The 18,788-nt window shown below is 37.3% G+C and overlaps 1 protein-coding gene across 8 annotated transcripts in view; it reads right to left on the bottom strand.

Annotated features, from left to right (window-relative positions):
* MYO9A (myosin IXA) overlaps nucleotides 1–18,788 on the bottom strand; it is a 269,375-nt gene that overhangs the window by 142,486 nt on the left and 108,101 nt on the right. For 7 of the 8 annotated variants that reach the window (XM_030875073.2, XM_030875076.2, XM_030875075.2 and 4 more), the window contains exons 14-15: nucleotides 18,158–18,353; nucleotides 2,923–3,042 (exon numbers count right to left, since the gene is read on the bottom strand). In XM_030875073.2, coding sequence (XP_030730933.1) covers nucleotides 2,923–3,042; nucleotides 18,158–18,353 — 316 coding nt within the window. The remainder of the gene's footprint in view (nucleotides 1–2,922; nucleotides 3,043–18,157; nucleotides 18,354–18,788) is intronic. The other variant, XM_030875078.2, reaches the window with a different exon arrangement.

Raw genomic sequence — 18,788 nt, 5'->3', positions numbered from 1 at the left:
TTTTTCCAACAGCATTTGCTCACATAGTGTCTCTGTGTCACATTTAGATAATGCCTGCAGTATTTCAAAGTTTTCATTATTATAATATTTGTTATGGTGATCTGTGATCAGTGATCTTTGATGTAACTACTACTCCCTGAAGGCTCGGACTATGGTTAGCATTTTTTAGCAATAAAGTTTTGTTTTTTTGGTTTTTTTGTTTTTGCGGTATGCGGGCCTCTCACTGTTGGGGCCTCTTCCGTTGCGGAGCACAGGCTCTGGACGCGCAGGCTCAGAGGCCATGGCTCACGGGCCTAGCCGCTCCGCGGCATGTGGGATCTTCCCGGACCAGGGCACGAACCCGTGTTCCCTGCATTGGCAGGCGGACTCTCAACCACTGCGCCACCAGGGAAGCCCAGCAATAAATTATTTTTTAATTAAGGTATGTACATTGTTTTTTTCGACATAATGCTACTGCATACTTAACAGACTACAGAATAGTGTAAACATAACTTTTATATGCACCAGGAAACCAAAAAAATTCATGTGACTCCCTTTATTGTGATATTTGCTTTATTGCAGTGATCTGGAACTGACTCTGAAATTGCTCTGAGGTATGCCTGTATTCCCCTGTATTTAATGTACCATATTTTCTCTGGGCTGCTTTCAAGATTTCCTTTCTATCTTTGGCATTTAGCAATTTGCCTATAATGTGTCTAGTTGTGGTTTTCTTTTGTATTGATTCTAGCTGAAGGTCACAGATTGTCTTGAATCTCCAAGCTAGTTTTTCTCAAAAATGAGAAGTTTTCAAGCCACTATTTCTTCCAATATTTTTCTGCTTCTTTCTCTCTCACCTCTACCTATGGGATTCCAACTAAAGGCAGTAAGAATTCAGCTATCCCCCAAGAGGAGCTATGCAGAGATACAAAAAGCCCTCAGTTAAAAAAAATCAGTAAACTTGCAAATCTCACCTACTGCAGTTGTGTCCTTCCAAGGTTATCTCCTATTTGGTTTGCATTGCTCTTTGACAGAGCTCCTATGGTCTCCCCTGAATACTCACAACAGTCAGCCAGGTATGGATGGCAGAATTCGTACTCTAACTTTGAGTTTTAGCCTTTGGCAGCTCTCTCCATTCCAGGATTTTCCTCCTAAATTTCAAGCTTCTTTGCTACTCCTCAACTTTATCCTCTGACACTTCAAGCCAGTATGGTTGTGGTTTTCTGTCTCTGAAAACCTGTCTGTCTCATCAATTCACCACTACTATTACCTAAGGCTAGTAGTCCCCCGGTTTTTTAAAAACAATCTCCAAAACTTGAATTTATCATTTTATATATTATAAAATTTTAATTATTGGTAGTACTATAATGGAAAATAAACTACCTAAAGTAATGGAAAAGCCCAGCTTCCACAAATGTAGAAATAAATGTGCATGTGTACAATGTACAATATCCTCATGCAGCTGCTGCTGAAATTGGTGCCTTCCTATTCTACACCCATATATACCTAACTGGAATACAATTAGGCCTGGGGTTGTCAGGCTGAGAGTCATGAAAATCAACGAAGCAAATAAACTACTTGCAATTATTTAAAAGTTAAAAAGAATTAATTTAAGTTCCCTCCAAAAGATTTGTAGACTGTTTTCAATCATGTCCCATGGATTAAAAGATTAAGAAAAGGAAGATGGATATTTGGAATAAGTACTTGTACACTTTTCAGAAACAACAGCAATAATTAAGAGCAACATTTGAAGATGTCTTTTTTAAATGAAATACTTACCTTCGTTCTTCTAAAATGAGAAAATATTTTAACAACATTTTTCAAAATGCATTACACATTTTCTTATACCAAGACAGCATAAGTAAGAACTGAAGAAAGAACCCACAACATTTGCTCTTAGGAATTCTACTTATATTCTCCTTTCACTGATAATTAAATACTAATATTCCATGGAATTTCAATCACAGAACTGTGAAGTTAGCAAAGTAAATCTGTGATTTGTAAGAAGCTCAGAACAGACTACATAAGTAATTTAGTCCATTATATGTAAATTGCTGAGTTAGGCTTTGAATATTCTGAAGGATCCTTTATTCTCACTATAGCAATAGCAGTAGCCAAACAACTGTTATCCCACAACAAGCAAAAGAACCATTTTCATGCAGAATGAGTAAAACAAATAGAAAAGGAGAAAATGGAGACCAAGGGCATCTTTTTACACCAATTTTATAAAAAAGCAAACAACAACAAAAAAAACAAAAACAAAAGAACACCCTCTATGATTCTGTCATTCTTCCTTAGACAAAACATTAAGTGGTGACTTTGCTCTAAATCAGACATGATAAAATCTGATAGGAGAACTATAGTCAAACTAAGTGAATTTGCCAATGAAAACAATATTGCTGATGTTAAAATTCAAGTGTATAAATTAGCATAAAAATCAGCAGGAATTCTCAAGAGACAGGAAACTGTTGGCAGTGTTAGATATGTTAATTATCTTGATTGTGATGACTTCATATATATGTCAAAACTTACCAAACTGTATGCTTTGGCATGCAGTTTATACTACCTCAATTAGATTTCAATAAAGTTTAAAAAAAAAACCAACAGGAAAAAATCATTATTCATTTTTACTCATCACTTGGATATTTTAAAGTCAAAAGCAGAAACCAATTCAAAGTCTGTAACCAAGTATAATTAACAACTCAAGGATCACAAATAGTCATCCAAGTTAAAAGTCATCCAAGTTAAAACAACAGGTATATCAACTTTTTCAAAAAAAAAGAATGAAAGTCTCAATGGAAGTATCCTGAGACTCACTGGTCAAAGGATTATAAAGTCACATTGCCTAAGCTATTTACATCCCACCCAGGTGTAGAATGCTCCTGGTTTCCATTTCCAAATGGATGTGATGACACGGAGTTTATTTATCAGGATTTGCAGCCTTACTGTACTTCTCTTCCTTGCACCTCTGCAGAATCTCTAAGCTCCTCTGGTGGACTGGGTGTTGGAGAAAGCTAATACTATCCATACTTTTCAAAACTGCACATGGCGCTGTATCATCATGTCCTTAGGAAGCAAAAGAAAAACAAAAAATGGAGAAAAGAAAAAGACATTATATAAGCCCAAACCAATAGAGAATCAAGGATAATGCTGCCAACTATCTTAAGAGTAAATAAAAATGTATCAAATAATTGGGGTTAAATGTGAATAATTTTTCCAATTAATTTGAGGAAATTACACAAAAACAATAGGAAAAAATAAAGGTCCTGTTCAGGTATTCAAAAGTATCCTTTATCGGTACTCAAAGTGTTGTGAGTTAACATCATACTAAAAATTTTTAATTTAAAATACCAGGGAAATTTCAAAAACAATTGTATGGTGTCTTTTTTTTAATGGACTCATTTTTATCAGGTCTGAAATATAATTAGCATAGAGGTGGCAACAATGCAAGAAACATTGTTTCTGATGGAACTCCAAAGAGAAATATACCCAAAACAATTTACCAAAAGTTAAACGTTCACAAATCTCGCAATTAATCACACTTGTAGGAATTCCAAGTGTGTCAATGTTGAAAGAGTAGGAAGAAAAGCACTATAGAGCAGGAAAACACAGCAGCACTTCTGTACTTATAAATGTGAAAACAAAGCTGGAAAATCTGTCACAATCAACTATTGGGAGGAAAGGAACGAGAGCACATTCAAGTAAGGACCAAAGCCCCAGATTAGTGCTACTGAAACAGTGAGACACTCGAGCAGTAAAGAGGGAAGGAAGATTGTACCATAAATATTAGGAATAAATGGATTTAAAAGAGAATTCAGGTTTTCCAGGTTTGGGAGGAGTCAAGTATCATTTACACAAGAACATCTCTAGAGTTAGGACATGAAGTTCAAATGTATGTAAGTTTGCCTTTAAAAAATAAAAGTGAAGGCTTCCCTGGTGGCGCAGTGGTTGAGAGTCCGCCTGCCGATGCAGGGGACACGGGTTCGTGCCCCGGTCCGGGAAGATCCCACATACTGCGGAGCGGCTGGGCCCGTGAGCCATGGCCGCTGAGCCTGCGCGTCCGGAGCCTGTGCTCCGCAACGGGAGAGGCCACAACAGTGAGAGGCCCGCGTACCACAAAAAAAAATAACAACAACAACAACAAAAATGAATAGTTTAACAATAGATGGAGGCAAATTAAGCAACACATAATTATGAACTAAAGTTCCATTAGTACATATTTACTGTATAATTAGGAATAAGATACTATCTATGAATAGTTCTCAAGGCAGAATCATTTTAGAAGTTAAACAGAAGCACAGTAATTCAAGGAGGTTTGCATGGTTTAACCAAGCTATAATTCCTTAAACTGAATATCTACATCCAGAGAATAGGCATCCACGTTTTAGTTAAAGATACAGAATCTCATGATACCGTAACATCAGATTACAGATAGATAGATATAGAAACAGATATCTGATATAAATATAGATAGATATATCAGGCTTTTGTAAAATTAAAAAAAACATTTTGTATCCTATAATTAAGAAGTAAGCTAATAAAACACTATCTCATTTAACCAGTACAGAGAGTCCGTAACTGTACATGTTCAATGTTTCAAGAAGAGACAAGTATTACCAAGTTACCATCATTTCTTAGTCAAAAGATACCTCAATAAAAATATTCTATTCTCAATAATCCCCTCCTTCATAGGACTCTTGGGTGGGGGAAGGAATGCATAGGCTCAGATGAGGCTGCACTTGGTTAGTAACAGGGTGGGGGGCTAGGGGTTAGGGTAAACCATCAGTTGAGGGGGACCATTTGAGGAAAAAACCACCTGGTGAGTTCTACTCATACTCCATCCAAATTGTAATTTTTGAAAGTTATCAACAGACTTTCAGGCCCTTCAATAGCTAATGATATATTGTTAGTCAGAAATAATTTAAGAAGATTATGGTATTAAAGTGTTTTATATAAGAGTTCAGAATATTAAATATAGTAAATTATTATGTAATCTTAAATTAAAACTCACTCAACTTGACTACAGCCTCTGTACTCAATTTTCTATTTTATCTAAATAAATTGTGGCAATGCGATTTGGATATGGGTAATTTTATATCTGTGACTGTTTTGTGTCTCACCGACTGTTTTGTGTCTCATCATCGTACCTACAACTTAGGGTTTGTTTGTTTTTTTTTAACTTCTGTTCTTTCATTCTGCTTTCTATGCCTTCTTTTAACTCTTTAACAATTTTAAACACTGCTTTATGGACTATAATACTATTTCCAAACCTTAAAGTGATACTCCTCTCTGTTGTGTGTACTAACTCCCTGTCAAGGTGGTTTGGTTTCCTAGGATGGTTTTATAAGTACATTTTCAGTGGAGTCTCAAACTCTTAAAAGAGGTTTATTTAGTGTTTGCTTATGCTAAGTTCCTAGCCTAGTTTTGATAATTTCTTAGTTTGAGATTATGCGCCAAACAAACAGTATAAATTCTCTCGCATGGTGAAGAAGATATGGGGCACTAATTTTTTTAGGCAACTGTTTTTTCAAAATTTATCTAAGCCCTAACACATACTGATATGATTCTTGTTCTTCTAGGCAAGGCCAACAGACAGAGTTTTACAATTATCTTTTCAGTGACAGAAGAGTTCAAGCTCTTTGAAGGTCCTACACCATATAAAACAGGGGTTCAATCCCAGCTCCACTGTGTCATTCAAACCTGAAGCCATGTCTCTGATCCTGTAATAGTTTCTATAATGCCAGCTCCCAGGCCTTAGGGCCATTTTTTTAAAGGTATATTTCACATACAGTAAACTCCACTAATCTCAAGTATACAGTTTGATGAGCTTAAACAAATAGTTATATCATATAATCCTCAATCAAGATATAGGACATTTCCATCACCTCAGCAAGTTATTTCATTCCCTTCCTGTAAATACCACCCCTACCCCTCCCAAAGTCAATCAAGTAATGATCCCAGGAGTGGAACTGCTGGATCACATGGTAATTCTATTTTTAGTTTTCTGAGGAACCTCCATACTGTTTTCCATAGTGGCTGTAACAACTTACATCCCCACCAACAGTGTAGGAGGGTTCCCTTTTCTCCACACTCTCTCCTGCACTGTTATTCGTAGACGTTTTAATGATGACCATTCTGACCAGTGTGAGGTGGTACCTCATTGTAGTTTTGATTTGCATTTCTGTAATAATTAGTGATGTTGAACATCTTTTCATGTGCCTACTGGCTATCTGTATGTCTTCTTTGGAGAAATGTCTATTAAGGTCTTCTGCCCATTTTTTTTTTTTTTTTTTTTTGCGGTACGCGGGCCTCTCACTGTTGTGGCCTCTCCTGTTACAGAGCACAGGCTCTGGATGCGCAGGCTCAGCAGCCATGGCTCACGGGCCCAGCCACTCCGTGGCATGTGGGATCTTCCCGGACCGGGGCAAGAACCCATGTCCCCTACATCGGCAGGCGGACTCTCAACCACTGCGCCAGCAGGGAAGCCCTTTTGCCCATATTTCAAGTGGGTTGTTGTTCTGTTGTTGTTGAGCTGTATGAGCTGTTTGTATACTTTGGATATTAAGCCTTTGCCTGTTGCATCATTTGCAAATATTTTCTCCCATTCCATTGGTTGTCTTTTTTTTTTTTTTTTATGGTTTCCTTTGCTGTGCAAAAGCTTGTAAGTTTGATTAGGTCTCATTTGTTTGTTTTTGTTTTTATTTCTATTGCCTTGGGAGACTGACCTAAGAAAACATTGGTATGATTTATGTCAGAGAATGTTTTGCCTTTGCTCTCTTCTAGGAGTTTTATACTGTCATGTCTTATGTTTAAGTCTTTAAGACATTTTGAGTTTATTTTTGTGCATGGTGTGAGGGTGTGTTCTAACTTTACTGATTTACATGCAGCTGTCCAACTCTCCCAGCACCACTTGCTGAAGAGACTGTCTTTTTCCCATTTTATATTCTTGCCTCCTTTGTTGAAGATTAATTGACCATAGGTGTATGGGTTTATTTCTGGGCTCTCTATTCTGTACCATTGATCCATATGCCTGTTTTTGTACCAATACCACGTTGTTTTGATTACTGTAACTCTGTGGTATTGTCTGAAGTCTGGGAGAGTTATGCCTCTTGCTTTTTTTTTTTTAAATTAATTAATTAATTTATATTTAGTTTTGTCTGCATGTGTCTTCATTGCTGTGCATGGGCTTTCTCTAGTTGCAGTGAATGGGGTCCACCCTTTGCTGAAGTGCATGGGCCTCTCATTGCGGTGCCTTGTCTTTGCTGCAGAGCACAGGCTAGAGGTGCGCGGGCCCCAGTAGTTGTGGCACGTGGGCTCAGCAGCTGTGGCTCATGGGCTCTAGAGTGCAGGATCAGTAGTTGTGGCACACGGGCTTAGTTGCTCTGCAGCATATGGGATCTTCCCAGACCAGGACTTGAACCTGTGTCCCCTGCACTGGCAGATGGATTCTTAATCACTATGCCACCAGGGAAGTCCTCCTGCTTTTTTTTTTTCCTCAGGATTGCTCTAGCAATTCTGGGTCTTTCATGGTTCCATATAAATTTTTGGAATTTGTTCTAGTTCTGTGAAAAATGTCATGCATAATTTGACAGGATCTCACTGTATCTGTAGATTGCTTTGGGTAGTATTGCCATTTACCTGTATTAATTCTTCCAATCCAAGAGCATGGGATATCTTTCCATTTCTTTGAATCCTCTTTTACTTCCGTTATTAATGTTTTATAGTTCTCAGTGTGTAAGTCTTTCACCTCCTTGGTCAGGTTTATTCCTAGATACTTTTCTTTTGGTGTAATTTTAAAAGGTTTTTTGGGTTTTTTAAAATAAATTTATTTATTTAGTTAGTTAGTTAGTTTTGGTTGCATTGGGTCTTCGTTGTTGCACACGGGCTTTCTCCAGTTGTGGAGAGTGGAGCTACTCTTTGTTGTGGTGTGCAGGCTTCTCATTGCGGTGGCTTCTCTTGTTGTGGAGCACAGGCTCTAGGTGTGTGGGCTTCAGTAGTTGTGGCACAAGGGCTCAGTAGTTGTGGCTCGCGGGCACTAGAGCACAGGCTCAGTAGTTGTGGCACACGGCCTTAGTTGCTCCGTGGCATGTGGGATCTCCCCAGACCAGGGCTTAAACCCATGTCCCCTGCAATCGCAGGCAGATTCTTAACCACTGCACCACCAGGGAAGTCCCAGTTTTTTTGTTTTTTTTTTACATTCCCTTTCTGATATTTCATGGTTAGTGTAAAGAAATACAACTGATGGGGCTTCCCTGGTGGTGCAGTGGTTGAGAATCTGCCTGCCAATGCAGGGGACACGGGTTTGAGCCCTGGTCTGGGAAGATCCCACACGCCATGGAGCAACTGGGCCCGTGAGCCACAACTGCTGAGCCTGCGCTTCTGGAGCCTGTGCTCTGCAACAAGAGAGGCCACGACAGTGAGAGGCCCGCGCACCACAATGAAGAGTGGCCCCCACTCGCCGCAACTAGAGAAAGCCCTCGCACAGAAACGAAGACCCAACACAGCCATAAATAAATAAATAAATTTATTAAAAAAAAAAAAGAAATACAACTGATTTCTGAATGTTACTCTTGTATCCTGCTACTTTGCTGAATTCATTCATTAAATCTAGTAGTTTTTGTGTGGAGTCCTTAGGGAGAAACTCTGTACTTTTAAACTATCACGCCCCTTGTTATCTCCCTGTCTGCCCTGAGCAAACACTAATCTACATTCTTTCTCAACAGATTTGCCTATTCTAGAAAATTCATATAAATGAAATCATACAGTATGTGGCCTTTTGTGTCTTATGCTTTCATTTCACAAAATGCTTTCAAGGTTCACCCACGTTATAGCATGTACTAGTACCTCATTCATTTACGTGACAGAATAGTATTCCATTGTATGGATATACCACATTTTGTTTATCCAGTCATCTGCTGATAAACATTTGAGTCGTTTCTACCTTTTGGCTATTATGAATATGTTGCTAAGAACATCAAGTACAAGTTTTTGTTTGAACACCTGCTTTCAATTCTTTTAAGTATCTACCTAACAGTGGAACTGCTGGGTAAAATGTAACTACCAGGCTGTTTTACAAAGTGGCTGCACCATTTTAAGTTTTCACCAGCAGCATGTGAGGTTTCCAATTTCTCCACATCCTTATTACCAACATTTGTTATTACCTGTCTATTTTATTGTAGCCATCCTAGTAGATGTGAAGTTGTACCTTACTGTGGTTTCAATTTGCAATTCCCTAATGACAAATTATATTGACCATCTTTTCATGCTTTTTATTGACCATTTGCATATCTTCTTTGGAGAAATGTCTTTCAACATCCTTTGCCCATTTTTTAATTGGGTTATTAGTTTTTTACTACTGAATTGCAAGAATTGTATATATTCTAGATACCAGTTCCTTATTAGATACGTGATTTATAAATATCTTCTATCATTCTGTGAGTTGTCATTTCACTTTTTTTAAAATATTTATTTATTTGGTTGCACCGGGTCTTAGTTGCAGCAGGCAGCCTCCTTAGTTGCAGCTTGTGGGCTCCTTAGTTGCGGCTCGCCAGCTCCTTAGTTGCAGCATGTGGGCTCCTCAGTTGCGGCTCACAGGCTCCTTAGTTGCGGCTCTCCAGCTCCTTAGTTGTGGCATGCACGTGGGATCTAGTTTCCTGAACAGGGATCAAACTCTGGCCCCCTGCATTGGGAGCGTGGTCTTATCCACTGCGCCACCAGGGAAGTCCCTTCACTCTCTTAATAGTATCCTTTGAGGGCTTCCCTGGTGGTGCAGTGGTTGGGAATCCGCCTGCCGGTGCAGGGGACACGGGTTCGAGCCCTGGTCTGGGAAGATCCCACATGCCGTGGAGCAACTAGGCCCATGCGCCACAACTACTGAGCCTGCACTCTGGAGCCCGCAAGCCACAACTACTGAGCCCTTGCACCGCAACTACTGAAGCCCGTGAGCCCTAGAGCCCGTGCTCTGCAACAAAAGAAGCCACCGCATTGAGAGGCCCGCTCACTGCAACAAAGAGTAGCCCCCGCTCGCCGCAACTAGAGAAAGCCCGGGCACAGCAACGAAGACCCAGCGCAGCCAAAAATAAATAAATTAATTAAAAATAATAGTATCCTTTGAGGCACAAAAGTTTTTAATTTTGATGAAGTCTAATTTATCCATTTTTTCTTTGGTCGCTTGTGCTTTATACCTAATCCTGTCATACCTAAGAATTCACTGCCTAATCCAAACTGGGCAGTGTGAATCTTCCAATTTTTGTCCTTCTTGCATTTCTGGATTCCTTTACATATCAATTTTAGGATTAGCTTGTCAATATCCGCATAAAGGTAGCTGTGGTTTTGACAGGACTATGCTGAATCTGTAGATCCAGTATTGCCATCTTAACTATGCCTTCCAATGCATAAACATAGAATATCTATCCATTTACTGCAGTATTCTTTAAGCTTTTTCAACAATATTTTGTAGTTTCAGTGAACAAGTCTTGCAATTCTTTTGTTAAATTTATCAGTAAGAATTTTATACTTGTTGGTGCTCTTGTAACTGAAGCACGAACTTAATTTTGTTTTCACGTCGTTTACTGTTAATGTCTAGAAATACAACCAATTTTGCATGTTGACGTTGTGTCTTGCAACTTGAGCTCATTTTTTATATCTAGTAGACTTTTTTGTAGATTCCTTAAGAAATTTTACATAAAATATGTCATCTACAAACAAAATGGTTTCTTCCTTTCCAATTTGGATGTCTTTTATTTCTTTCTCTTGCCTGATTACTCTTACCAGGATTTCCAGGACAATGTTAAATAGAAGAGGTGAAAACAGATATCCTGTCTTGTTTCTGATCTTAAGGGAAAAGTATTCAGTCATTCACCATCAAGAATGATACAACCTTTGGGTTTTTCACAGGTCCCCTTATCAGACTGAGGAAGTCCCCTTCTATTGCTAATTTGTTCAGCATTTTTATGATGAAAAATATGAAAAGGTATTCACGTCTGTCAAGTGCCTCTTCTGTGTCTATTGAGGTGATGATCTGATCTTTGCTCTTTAGTCTATCAATGTGGTGTATTACATTGATTTGAGTTTTCTAAGGTGAACCAATCTTGCATTCCTGGGTATATTCCACTAGATAATGGTGTAAAATACTTTTTACATATTGCTGGACTCAGTCTGCAAGGATTTTGTTGAGGATTTTTGTTGAGGGATATTGGTTTGTGGTTTTCATTTTTGTGATGTCTTATCTGGTATGCTGGTAATACTGGCCTCACAGATTGAGAATGAAAGTATTCCCTTATTGTCTATGTTTTTGGAAGAGTTTATAAAGGATTGGTGTTAATTCTTCATTAAGTATTTGATAAAACTTATCAGTGAATTCACTGTTCCTTGGTTTGTGGGAAGATTTTTTTCATAACTAATTCAATCTCTTTTCTTGTAGCAGGCCTTTTCAGACTTTCTATTTCTTCTGGAGTCAGTACAGGCTGTTAGCATATTTCTAGGAATTTTTCCATTTCCACTAGGTTCTAATTTGTTGACATACAACTGTTAATAGTATGATAATCCTTTTTATTTCCATCAGTTCAGCAGCAACACCCCCCTTTCTTTCCCCAAATTAGTAATCTGAATCTCCTCTCTCCTCTTCTTGGTCTGTTTACCTCAAGGTTTGTCAATTTCGTTTACCTTTTTAAAGAAGTACCTTTCAGTTTTATTTATTTTCTTTATTGTTTTCTTCTCTATTTTATTTATTTCAGACCTACTTTTTATTATGTCCTTCCTACTGCTTGCTTTGGGTTTAGTTTTGCCTTTTTCCCTAGAATCTTAAGGTGGGGCATTAAGTTATTGATTTGAGATATTCTTTCTTTTTTAATAGAGATAAATTTCTCTAAAGGAGAAATAAATTTCCCTCTAAGCACTGTTTTAGCTGTATCCCATAAGATATGGGTGTATATTTTCTTCTATTCATTTCAAATTATTTTCTAATTTCCCTTGTGATTTCTTCTTTGTCCCATTGGTTATTAAGAAGTGTGTTATTTAGTTTCCACATATACCGTAAGACATATTATTTTTGTTCCTCTTTTCTTTCATTACTCTCTTCTTTTGTGTCGAATAGATGTTTTCTAGTATACTATTTTAATATTTTGGTCATTTCTTTTACTATATTATTTTTTAGTTATTTTCTTAACAGGTGCCAAGGGAATTAAAATTAGCATCTTAACTTACAACAATCTAATCTAGATTAAAAGCTACTTAATTTCAATAGTATATAAAAACTTTCCTCCTATATAGCTTCATTCCCTTCCTCCTTCTTTATGCTGTTATTGTCATGCAAATTACATCTTTAAAATGGCATGCCCTCCAAGAGAGATTTATAATTATTGCTTTTTCACAGTTGTCTTTTAAATCAGATTGGAGGAAAAAAAAGTTACAAAATGTAAAAAATACATTTTTACTATCTTTTATATTTAACTCTATAGCTGTCTTTAATGGTGCTCTTTATTATTTCATGTGCTTTCATGTGCTTTCAAGCTACTGTCTAGTGTCCTTTCATTTCAGCCAGAAGAACTCCCTTTAATATTTCTTGTGGGGCAGCTAGTAACAGTCACTCAGGATCTGTTTATCTGGGAATGTCATAATTTCATCTTGAAGGATAGTTTTAGTGAATACAGAATTCTTGATTGACAGTGTTTTTTTCTTTCAGCACTTTGAGTATGCCAAGTTGCTGTCCTCTAGCCTCAATGCTTTCTAATGATGAAACAACTTTTAATCTTACTGAGGATACTTGGTGCATGATGAATCATTTTTCTCTTGCTGCTTTCAATATTCTCTCTTTACCTCTAGAGAGTTTAATTACGATATATCTAAGTTTGAATCTCTTTGAATTCACCCACCTTGCAGTTTGCTGAGCTTGCTAGATGTGTATATTAATTTTTTTTGTGTGTGTGTGGATGTGTATATTAATTTCTCATCAAATTTGAGGAGGTGTTGGCCATTATTTCTTGAAATATTCTTTCTTTCCCTTTCCCTCCTTTCCTTCTGGACTCTCAGAAGTTTATATACCTCATGGTGTCCCATAAGTCTAGAAGCTCTGTTTATTTTTCTTCATTCTTTATTATTCCTGTTCCTTAGCCAGATCATCTCAACTGATCTGTCTTCATGTTCACCCGATTCTGGCTTCTGCTTATGCAAACCTGCTGCTGAACTCTTCTACTGAATTTCTCATTTCAGTTATTGTACATTTTTTTCCACTTCAAAATTGATGTGTGTGTGTGTGTGTGTATGTATAAAATTGATATTCTCCATTTGGTGAGACATTGTTCTCTTACTTTCCTTTTGTTCTTCAGATATAGTTACCTTTAAGTCTTTAAATATATTTAAAATAGTTTAAAGACTTTGTCTAGTAATATCAATGTCTGGATTTTTTCAGGGGTAGTATATAACATGGCAACTCTGAAAATTCTCTTCCCAGGATTTGCTGTTGTTGCTGTTTCTTACAGTTGCTTCTATTTGTTTAGGACTTTCCTGAACTAATTCTGTAAAGTTTGTCACAGGTGACCATGGAAATCTCTGCTCAGTAAGCTTAAATGTCAGCTACTGATTGAAGGCAGATATCTTTACATGCCTGAAACCACTAATTCTCCCAGTTTTTGTCAAGGGTCACTGAGTGTGTATGTTGGTGCATACCTTCAACACTCAGCTAGGAAGTTTACAACTTAGCCTTGCCCTGTTTGCACAGAATCTGAAGGTTATCCTGAGGTAAGAAATCAGGATATCCTCAGGTCTTTACTGAGCATATGCATAGCCCTGGGCACGTATACAGTCCTATGCATGTGCATAGCTATCTAGATTCCCATGAATATATGGGAACTTTTCATAGCCGTTATGGAAACCTCATTCTCCAGCTTTTCCTTTCAAATGTTTTGGTTAGTCTTTGCCCCAGCTGTTATCTACTGCATCAGAGAGTTGCAGTGTTCAACAACTGCTTCTGATTGTTTTGGACAAAAGCCCTAGGTAAAAGGTTATTCATACTGGGCAAGCTCCAAGTCAGGTTAAAAGATAGCCTTGTAAGTGGGGTCTTCCAGGGAACTACCAAATAAGTTGAATATTCTCTGCGAATGGGGCTTTGAAGGAGTGCCAGCCCCCCTCTATTCCCTCCAGGGGTTGTCACACTGCTGATTTTCATTGTGCTTCCAGGCGATTGATTTTCAAGGCTACCGTAGAGCTTGGAAGGGAGGGAGGTGAGTAGTGCGAGTTAAAACACTACAAAGTGCACTGGCATTATCAATATTCAGCCTTTTTTCTTGTATATATACTTCCCAGATTACTGAAGGCCTTTGATGAATTCACGGAGCTCCAGCAAAGTTATTCTGACAATTTTTGCAAGTGTTCTTGTTGCTCTTATGGAAGAGAGAACTTTCAGAGGTCCTTACTCTACTGTTTCATTGACATTTAATCTAAAACCCTTACTCTTAATCACCACACCATAGTGCCTGATACAGAATTGATTTATAAATAATGGTCAGGGTTTTGTTAGTTAACAAAAATGCTCTTAATTGTCTTAAGTACTGGGTAGAATTATGGATAGAGTACTGCATAGAGATCCTAGATCCTGTTTAGGTGATATCTAAATTAGTTTTAGTACCGGGTCATTTCTGGAAATAGATGGTCACTGGAATCCTTCTCCCACTTGCAAAAACAAATGGGAGCACATTAGAGTTACGGAGTCCTTTGTGTGGGATGGGGAAGAGGAAAAGTTTATGTGGGAACCATTAAAGCTCTCTATCTGCAGACACTATATGAATGGCTTCAGCTTTTCTCCCTGTAGATTAAGGAACCGAATGACACTTTGGACTCTTGCTCTTGCCTCTTTTTTTTTTTTTTTTTTAATTTATTTATTTATTTATTTTTGACTGCATTGGGTCTTTGTTGCTTCGCGCAGGCTTTCTCTAGTTGTGGTGAGCGGGGGCTACTCTTCATTGTGGTGCGCAGGCTTCTCATTGCAGTTGCTTCTCTTGTTGCAGAGCATGGGCTCTAGGCGCATGGGGTTCAGTAGTTGCGGCTCGCAGGCTCAGTAGTTGTGGTGCATGGGCTTAGCTGCTCTGCAGTATGTGGGATCTTCCCGGACCAGGGATCAAACCCGTGTCCCCTGCACTGGCAGGTGGATTCTTAACCACTGCACCACCAGGGAAGCCCCTCGTTCTTGCCTCTTATGCCAATGCCACAGCTGAATTCACTGTCTCTGCCTAGTCTTTTTAGATGGATTAAAATTCCTCTTTGGCTATACTTTTATGTAACTCCAAAAGAACAAAATAAGCATCACTGCACTCACATCTGCACACTGTATAATTCATGGTCAAGTTATGATCTCCCCTGTACTTTCTAGTCCAGGCTCTTTCTTATTCAGGAGGAGTAAAACAGAGGCAAGGTGGATGCTACCACTGGAATACGTGTACTCCAATACCTCACTGCTGACCAGAAAAATCATTACCATTTTTAATTCCACCTCCCAGCAGGGCCAACATGTACCTTCACTCAGACTGCCTATTTATATGACTCTACTAAGAACATTTTATGATTTCCTGATAACCTGCCCCAGCTATAACATACCACAGCTATAACAAATTTATTCTTAAAAGGAATAAGTTGAATTAATTTTTATTTAAAGACCTTAAAATGGCACTGTGCCGTCTAATTTGAAAGTCTATAAAAAAGAAAAAATAACAGTCAAAAGTAGATTTAAATTTGATATTCTCATTTGTGCTCAGTTGGCTTGATGAAGAAAAATATTTTTTTGGTTCACCATCAAGGTATTTGTTGACAATCAGCTAAGAGTCCAGTGAAATATCTTATTTCTTAAAGGAAGTGAAAATATATTGCACTTCTGCAGTCTACATCTTCTTTCTTCATTAGAAATATTATCTTTGACCTCTTCTTACTCTCATTCAAGATCTGAACTGGGTTACCTTCTGCCTTTCATATATTCTACTTCTGCTTAAATAATCTCCAATCCCTGTTTCATGTTGATATGTTTACATACTACTTATGGTCATTATAAGAGTTCTGCATCTACTACTTAGTTCATTTTCACAGTTACTCTGTTAGTTTTTGTTTCGCAATACTACAATGTTCTAATTTTATAATATCCGTTTATCCGTTATCACCAGAAAACAGCAGGTGGTAAGTGGTGCAGAGGGAGGAAAAATGCTAAATTTTGGCACTGACACTAATATGCTGTAATACAATTATTCTCTGTAACAAACCTGCTCAGTCACTGCCTCAAAATGCAAATGAACTATCATTTTTCTTTTTCTTGATAAAAAGTGAAATTTTAAAAGTTTATGCAAGGGGGACTTCTAGCATGTTGGTAATATTCTCTTTCCTAACCTAGAAGATAGTTCCAGGGGTGTTTTCACTTTGTGATAATTCAGTGAGCTATATGTTTTGTTCTGTGCACTTTTCTGTATACATGTTATATCCTAGTATAAAAGCGTTTTCAAAAAGAGTTTATTATGTGGAAGCTCTATGCTGGCCAGAAGGCAAAACTAGATTAGAAAACAAGAAGAATCTAGAAATTATCAAAGATAATTTCAGTTGTTGATCATTAGTAGCACTGCATGTCTTTGTCCTAATTAATACTAATATACATAGAACCAGCTTTCACAAATAATATTTTAAATGCCAAAGTAACATTCAATGTGAATAACTTTTACAGAATGCAATGTATTCAACAGTAAACATAAGAAAAGTTTCTTATCTTAGTCAGTTACGTCTTAGCAGGATATGTATCAATTTTCAAAATTTTCATAATTGATAAAGACCACTGTAATAAATAAGAATGCATCTTAAAAGAAAAAACTTTTCCTTAAAGCTTTTTGCTGGTAACTGTAGTCAATAATATTGCAGTACTGTACATATGTTAAAGTTGCCAAGAGATTAAATTGTAAAAGTTCTCATCACAAGAAAAAGTTTTGTAATTTTGTATAGTAATGGATGGTACCATTTTGCAGTACACACAAATATTGAATCATTATGTTATATACCTGAAACTAATATAATGTTATATGTCCATTATACCTCAATTTAAATTTTTTTCAAGCTTTTGCAAAGATAGCCTCTTAGAAATAATTTTGGCAAAGGCAAAGCAGTTTTAAGATACTCCTTTTATTTACAAAAAAAACTATAGTTCTCTCCACAAAGGCCAGTTTGCACACGTTATAATCTGAAGTACAGAAATGAAATTCAATTAGTTTTGCCTCTCATTTTAGAAATACAATCTCTCAAGTATTTTATTCAGTTAAAATACATAAAAGCTGAATTTAAAGTTTTACTGCTAGTGCACATGCCCAAAAGCCCTATGAGTAAGTCTAGGAGTTCTGAAAGCACAAAATGTGTCCTCCTGCACTTCTGCTGAAGCTTCTTGGCAAAAAAAATTATTTTAAATAATTACATATGTATTAGAATATCCTCACTATGCAGCAATGGTCTATCTAAGGCTAGAGCTACAGCAAGCAACAGTGTCATTTCAAGTAGGTAGCAAGTGCTTTAGAGATGCTCCTCCCACAGAATGTAAAATGAGAATATTTTATGATTTAAGGAGGAGACACACAAACAAAGTATCCTGTTTTATCCATTCCTAACTTTTAAAGTAAAATCCAGCTAACTGACTTAAGTGTAAGAGGAAAAGAAAATTAACACCTCATAAACAGATACTTTACATGTATTATCTGATTTTACCCTCATAATATTGAAGGCAGTATTACACTCCAAGAAAAACAGCTAACAGTCACAAAATCAGTCAAGAGAAGAGATGACAACTGATTACTGAAGTTGGGTTACCCCACTATACTATACTACCTCCATCCTAATTTTTCTGCCTCCTGACTTACGCTTCCACATTATGTTTCATTTGTAGTAAAAACTATGACTTAAGAAGAAAACAGAGAAAAATATCAATATTAACTTCTATATAATTAAATAATAATTTCACTTTTTGTTTAAAAATCATACCAATGTCTGAATGCCTAAAAAATACTAGGTGCTTTACACTCATTATTCCTATCAGTATTTATTAATAAAAATGTACCAACATATATATACACACACATACACTCACCAGAACTCATTAGATCTGAAACATGATGTTAGGGCAGGGTAAGAAAACAAACAGAAGCATGGTAGAATACTGATGTCTACTGCTTACCAGTTTTTCTCTGAATGTGTCTTTTCCCAGCTTCCCTGAAAGCAATAACAGCTCTGAAAAAAGCCCGGAGAACTGCCCAACGGAAAACAGCTACAGGATCAATTCCAATCATCCCAGAGATAAATGCATTCTTGCTACTTCTCAGAAGAGCGACAATGTCAGGGCGCATATGATCTGTATTTTTTTCCCGGAAATCCTACATGAAAAAAGTACCAGTGTCACTTTTGAAAAAATTATTAAACCAAGAAGATAATGGGTGACATATATGAACAGTGGTTGAATAAGGCTATAGAAGTGACTTCTGTTTTAGGCAGCTAAAGGGACCAGATAGATATCCTCTACAAAGTCCCATCTGACCCTAAAACTATTTAATTCAAAAATTAATTTAAATTAGAATAAGCATTCCACAATCTTATTGCAGCTTGTTAAACACTGGTCAGGGAAAGACTCTCTACAGAACTATCACATAAAATGACAAGAGAGTTGAATAACAAAAAGGAGCCAGAAATGAGAAGACCAGGAACAGCATTTCAAAGGGAACACCTACTACCTATAGGTGGCAAGGAGTTGAACAAGTTCGGAGAAAACCAGTAAGACCAGAGGCTGGAGCATTCTTGGCAAGGGTGAGAGT

Source organism: Globicephala melas, chromosome 2 (genome assembly GCF_963455315.2).
Source record: "Globicephala melas chromosome 2, mGloMel1.2, whole genome shotgun sequence".
Classification (NCBI taxonomy): domain Eukaryota; kingdom Metazoa; phylum Chordata; class Mammalia; order Artiodactyla; family Delphinidae; genus Globicephala; species Globicephala melas.
This window is presented reverse-complemented; position numbering and strand designations above follow the sequence as displayed.